Source organism: Lipotes vexillifer, unplaced genomic scaffold, assembly GCF_000442215.2.
Source record: "Lipotes vexillifer unplaced genomic scaffold, Lipotes_vexillifer_v1.1 scaffold914, whole genome shotgun sequence".
Taxonomy (NCBI): Eukaryota; Metazoa; Chordata; class Mammalia; order Artiodactyla; family Lipotidae; genus Lipotes; species Lipotes vexillifer.
Window position 1 is genome coordinate 2,914,017 of NW_006780388.1, and position 6,524 is coordinate 2,920,540.

At 48.5% G+C, this 6,524-nt stretch overlaps 2 protein-coding genes across 3 annotated transcripts in view; one reads left to right on the plus strand and one right to left on the minus strand.

Moving 5' to 3' along the window:
• Positions 1 to 3,756: 3,756 nt before the first annotated feature.
• FAHD1 (fumarylacetoacetate hydrolase domain containing 1) lies at positions 3,757 to 5,351 on the minus strand. Its single transcript, XM_007453564.1, has one exon. The coding sequence runs from the start codon at positions 5,078 to 5,080 to the stop codon at positions 4,415 to 4,417; it is 666 nt and encodes a 221-aa protein (XP_007453626.1). The 5' UTR covers positions 5,081 to 5,351; the 3' UTR covers positions 3,757 to 4,414.
• A 163-nt stretch (positions 5,352 to 5,514) lies between these two features.
• The window catches only part of HAGH (hydroxyacylglutathione hydrolase), a 19,561-nt gene continuing 18,551 nt past the window's right edge, over positions 5,515 to 6,524 (plus strand). The window contains exon 1 of one of the 2 annotated variants that reach the window (XM_007453566.1): positions 5,515 to 5,597. In XM_007453566.1, the coding sequence (XP_007453628.1) occupies positions 5,522 to 5,597 (76 nt within the window). In that variant the 5' untranslated portion in view covers positions 5,515 to 5,521. The remainder of the gene's footprint in view (positions 5,598 to 6,524) is intronic. The other variant, XM_007453565.1, reaches the window with a different exon arrangement.

Consider the following 6,524-nt stretch of genomic DNA (forward strand, 5'->3'; position numbering starts at 1 on the left):
ATATATGAAGGTTTTAGCATATGAATTAATTGTATTGAAAGGAAATATAAAACTTCCTTGAAATCAGATCCTACACCAACATTTACACCAAAGATGTGCCCAATAGTCCTGTTAAAAAGATAACTGTGGGGACTTCCCTGGTGGTGCAGTGGTTAAGAATCCACCTGCCAATACAGGGGACACGGGTTCAATCTCTGATCTGGGAAGATCCCACATGCCGCGGAGCAACTAAACCCGTGCACCATAACTACTGAGCCTGAGCTCTAGAGCCCTAGAGCCACAACTACTGAAGCCCGCGTGCCTAGAGGCTGTACTCTGCAACAAGAGAAGCCACCGCAATGAGAAGCCTGCACACCTCAAGAAAGAGTAGTCCCTGCTCATCGCAACTAGAGAGAGCCCATGCGCTGCAACGAAGACCCAACACAACCAAAAATAAATAAAATAAATTTATTAAAAAAAAGATAACTGTATAAACACATGCAAAGATATCAGCTTCACTATTAATCAGAGAAACACAAATTAAAAAGACCATAGCCACAATACCCAGTGTTGGCTAGGGTGTGAGCAAAAAGGTATTCTTTAACACTCTTGTCAAGTACAAATTAGTATATCCTTTCCCCTGGGCAATTTGGTGAAAAGTATCAAAATGTAACCAGCAAACTATTTAATAAATTTCACTTCTAAGACTTTCCCTAAGGAAATAAACAAGTGCCAAATAATGTGTATGGAGGATGTTCCTTGCATCATTGTTTCTAGTAGCAAAGCATTTGAAACCTATGCAACCTCTAGGGCAGGGGTTCCCAACCCCTGGTCTGGGCCGCACAGCAGGAGGTGAGTGGCCTGTGAGGGAGCGAAGCTTCATCTGTATTTACAGCTGCTTCCCATGGCTTGCATTACCACCTGAGCTCCACCTCCTGTCAGCAATATGGTGAGTTGTATAATTATTTCATTATATATCACAATGTAATAGTAATAGAAATAAAGTGTACAATAAATGTAATGCACTTGAATCATCTGGAAACCGTTCTTCCCCTTCCCCCATGTCTGTGGAAAACTTGTCTTCCATGAAACTGGTCCCTGGTGCTAGAAACGTTGGGCACTGCTGTTCTAGGGGAGTGTTGGGCTCCACCCAGATCTCTCGTAGGCACCTAGCCCTCAGCTTCTATGAAGGTTGGAGAATTACCTGGGGAAGTTACAGTAGAGGTGGGGGAGCAGATTCTGGCAATGACTTCCTCTTGGGATGGTCAGTGGACTGAAACTCATCTCCAGTTCTGAGACCCTGTTCTTTCTTAGTTTGTTCCCTGGCCTTTCTACTTCCTCTTCACTTCCTTTCTCCTGAGAGCACTCCTAAAAATCACCTGAACAAATATCCCCACCTAAGGCTCTGCTTCTGAGGTACATGATCTAAGACACAGTCATTAAAAGTGGTTATGAAAATATGCACCGACCTGGAAAGATATTCAGAGTATATGCCTAATGAACAATTAAAGAAAAATGTCCAGAAGAACAGATGTCAAGCCATATACTCTATATGAACTAATAATATCATGGATTTTTAAAAAGTTGTGATAAGGGTATTGTGACTATATAGGAGAATGTCCTTATTTTTAGGAGATGCATGCTGAAAGGGTAGAGTGTTTCTGCAACTCACTTCCAGTTTTCAGTTTTCCAAAACGTGTGTGTTTGTGTGTGTATATACACACAGGGTGTGGGGTGGAAAGAGAGAGAATGAACATAGCAAATGTCAACAATTGTTGAATTTAGTGCAGGGTATATGGAGTTTGTTGCATTAGTCTTTCAATTTTATAGTAGGTTTAAATTTATTAAAAAATAAAAGTTGGTGAAAATGTACTTTCTGGGTATTAGGATTATTGCAATTTTAGCAACATCAGGAATTATGAGAATTGGTATCTCTCTTTTTGATTCCTGCAATCAAGGAGTTTGTGTGCTATACCTGCAATGCTGATAGCAGCTGTCTGTGACAAAGCTTGTGCCACCACTGGGTAAACATTGACCTCAGGGGCACCGTACATTATCTGGATGCTGGCTTGTCCACCCAAGGGGGCCATATGTGAACACAGCTCCTGCTGTGTACCTTTAGCTTGCTTTCACATCTGTCAGCTTGGTAGACTTGGTTCAGCTGGACCTCATATCTGATAGTTTTACTAATAAACTCTCAATATAAGCATACCCTTGATTCAGCTCTTCCACTATGGGAACCTAGCCAAGGGAAATAACTACTAGTAAGTAATTAGAAAATATCTCAATGACCAAAAATGGAGGACTGACTTCATTATATGCAATCACTGAAATGTGCTGACTGACATGAAAAGACAGTCACGATATATAGTGAAAAAAGGTTAGAAAAGTGTATGATATGAACAAATTCTATTTAAAAGATCACAATTACATCTGCAGATTTGGAAGAATGTACACCAAATGCTTAATTTGGACTGTCTCTGTGCATATGAAATTTGGGGTGTTTTGGTTTTTAGCTTATACATATTTTCTGAGTCTTCTATAATAAACATCTATTGCTTAAGCATTTGAAAAAAGAAGTGTTATTAAAAGATAAAAGAAGGGAGTTCCTGGGGCTTCCCTGGTGGTGCAGTGGTTGAGAGTCCGCCTGCTGATGCAGGGGACATGGGTATGTGGCCCGGTCCGGGAAGATCCCACATGCCATGGAGCTGCTGGGCCCGTGAGCCATGGCCGCTGAGCCTGCGCGTCTGAAGCCTGTGCTCCGCAGCAGGAGAGGCCACAACAGTGAGAGGCCCGCGTACCGCAAAAAAAAAGAAAAAAAAAAAAAAGGGAGTTCCCCAGTGGCCTAGTGGTTAGGATTCTGGGCTTTCACTGGGCTTTCACTGCTGTGGCCCGGATGTGGCCAAAAAAACAAAACAAAACAAAAAAGATAAAAGTATGACATTTTATAAACAAATCCAACTATGACACTTCCTCATAATAAATTATAAATACTTAAAAGACGCAGCCTGCGTTGTGGTCAAGACTTCAGGTTTTGTACATTTAGAATGGATAAACAAGGTCCTACAGGGAGCTATATCCAACCTCCTGGGATAAACCATAGTGGAAAAGAATATTAAAAAAAAAATTCTATATGTGTAAAACTGAGTCACTTTGCTGTGCAGCAGAGATTGGCACAACATTGTAAATCAACTATACTTCAATAAAAAAAAATACGGAAAAAAAAAGACTTCAGGATTTGGTCTTGGGATGGCTGGGTTACATCTTGGCTCTGCCACTTAGCTGAGTGACTATACAGCCAGGCTGGCTAGCCTCTAAATCTGTCTCCGTCTGTGTAACAGGGATGGTAGTAAAAATACCACCCTCCAGCTTTGTTGAGGATTAAATAATACACAGAAAACTCTTGGCACAGTGCCTAGTAGTACTAAGTGCTCAATAAATGTTAGGAGCCAGCAGGTGCCTTCTATTTAGGCTAACAGCAGGAGCTCCTGCCTGCCTAAGCCTAAAGGACTCCACCAGGCACTCTGATAGCTGTGTTGTGCATCTCACTTAGCTTTTTGTCAGAGAAGGGAGCAGATGAGAGCAAAAGCAGCACTCCCAAGCAGTTTGACTTCCCTGAAGCTTCCTTATCGCTGGGTGCGAGGTACAGGTGCTGATTAACTCTGTTAATAAAGCACAGTATTCTGGAGGCCAAAGACGAAGGTCTGAAGCCCCTTAATGAGATGTGTCCCTCATAACCACTATTGGGGGGAAAAATGTACACTTTTAGGTCACACAAAAGACAGCATATTTAGTTGGGAAACAACAGTTTCAAAATTATCTCCCGAACTCAGAATCTATGGGCCAGAATACACACCCTAAGTAAACAAGTGAGGTTTTCATTAATTGCTCACTTATTAAATAAAACTTTTAATTAACTATGTGGAGTAGTGTTTTTCCACATTTGCATAAGAATCACTTGGAGTGCCAGAGATTGATTCCATTAATTAATATATTAGGCCTGGGATGGCCCAGTAATTTGGAAATTTTTACAAATACCTCCAGATGATTTTCATGATCAAGGAACTTTGGGAAACACTGATGAAACGTGCTTTTCCATTTCCTTTGCAGATTTTAAGTCTTGAACACGTGGTTGCAGAATGACCCACTGAAGTCTTATCCAGTCCAGTTTTAGGAAAGGAAAGTAAGTTTTCTGAACATTTAGCTTGTTGTTTCCTAGGAGGCAGTGCTTCTCATTTCCATTTCTGGCCCAGCTCTTCTAGATCAAGTTTTTCTCTGATGGTCCATCTTCCTTGAGTTGAGGCATAGCAATCCAATCATTTTAAAAAACTGGTTTCTCATGAAAGGATTATCACATTAAATAACCTTTTCTTGCTTTTATCTTGTTCCCCTTCCCCCTGAAACGTGTTAAGAAGTTAGGGTGCTTTGGATACACTCAATATTCTGGCTTTTCCACCTTAAATCTCATACTGACGACCCCGTGTATGCCAGCCTGGATCTCATCGTTTTCTTTAACTGGCCCCACTCCCTTTGGCGTCCCGGTCAAGATAACATCTCCTTCTTCCAAGGTCATGATCTTTGAAACGTAGCTGATGATGTAGGGGATGGAAAAAATCATGGAGGCTGTCTCACCCTCTTGCCTGAGTTCACCGTTGACCTTGAGCCAGAGCTTCAGGTTGTGAGGGTCAGGGATCTTCTCTTTGGGCACGAACGCGCTGACCGGGCAGGAGGCCGTGAAGCTCTTGGCCAGAGTCCAGGGCAGCCCCCTTTTCTTGCACTCGTCCTGCACGTCCCTGGCGGTCATGTCCAGGCACAGGGCATAGCCGGCCACGTAGTCCATGGCTGCGGCCTCCGGGACGGCGCAGCAGCGCTTGCCCATCACCACGGCCAGCTCGAGCTCGTGGTGCAGGTTGCGGGTGTAGGCGGGCACGAGGACCGGCGAGCCCTCGGGGGCGTAGGCGGTGGACGGCTTCAGAAAGAGCACCGGCTCGCTCAGTGCGGCGCTCTGCATCTCCCTGACGTGGTCTGCGTAGTTCCTGCCCACGCACACGATGTTCTTCCCCCACTCCCAGAAGCGGGACAGCGGTCTGGTGGCAGCCATGCTCCTGCCTGTTGCCCCCGTGAGTCACGTGGACTCTGCCCGGCTGGCCACCGGACGCCGAAGGCTACCCGGAGGCGACCAACTACGCCGGGTACCCGGGAGTCGCGGCGCTCGTCCTCTTGGGAGCGGCTGTCCAGTGGCTGCCCCGGGGCTGCCCGGCCTCGGGACGCTGCCCGCTCCCCGGAGAGAGGCTGAGGTTCTTGCGCAGGTGCCTCTCAGAGAGGGGGCCCTCAGACCCGCTGCGGCGGGACGCTAAGGAGGTACCGGTGTGGCCGCGAGCGCTGATTGGCCGAAGGGCGGGGCGAACTGAGGGCACGGGTTTGGATGCGAGCGCTGATTGGGCGGGGGTGGGGAGGCGGGCGCTGGTTGGCCGCGGTTTGCCGTCACCGGCGTGAAGAGCCCGCCCGCCCCTCGCGCCGCAGCCCTCCCTCCGCCTCGGTCATGGTGCCGGGCCGCTGGCTGCTCGGCTGCCGGACCCTAGCTGCGCTGAGAGCGTCCTGCGCCCGTTGCGGCCTGGGTAGGTGGGCCGGGGCCACCGCGGGGTCGGACAGGCCGGGGTGCCAAGGCGCTGGCCTGACAGGGGCTGGGGCCACGGTGACCGGCCCGTGGGGGCGAGGCGAGGCGAGCCCCCCGAAAGGCGGTTAGGCCGGCCGCAATCCGTGAGGCGTTCCAGCGCGGGGCCCGCACCGGGGGGGCGGCGGGGAGCCGCTGGGGCCGCCGCGGCTGACGCTGTTTTTTATTGACACAGGATTTTAACCCCTAACTGACGTCGGCAGGCAAGCCGATTGGGGTCGAGAAAAGGCCACACAGCAGTTGAGTCAGACTTTGAGAGGGCTGAAGATAGAATGGGGTAACTTGTCAGCTGGGGGTTGCTGAAGGATTTGTGCTAGGTAAGGAAATGGGTGTTCCAGGACGCTCGGGAGCCCTGTCTTAGGAACCCTGCTTCCCTAGGGTCTGCCTGGCAGCCAGCGAGCGCCCCCATCCTCCTTGACTGCGGCGCCCCATACAAACCCCATTATTTCTAACGCCCAGGGTTGATGGAACTGTGCCTGAAGCCGCACAGAATGCTGTGTATATTCTCCACGAAGTGAATCACAGCTTTTCATGTGAGCTGTGGCCGGCAAGAAAAGCCTGGGGCAGAACTGGGTTCTGTGAGCCGTGGGACCCTTGCCCTCTTTGGGTCTCCTATCCCCGCCTCAGAAATGGGAGGCGGGGCTTCCCTGGTGGCGCAGTGGTTGAGAGTCCGCCTGCCGATGCAGGGGACGCAGGTTCGTGCCCCGGTCTGGGAAGATCCCACATGCCGCGGAGCGGCTGGGCCCGTGAGCCATGGCCGCTGAGCCTGCGCGTCCGGAGCCTGTGCTCCGCAGCGGGATAGACCACAACAGTGAGAGGCCCGCGTACCGCAAAAAAAAAAAAAAAAAAAAAAAAAAAAAAAAAAAAAAAA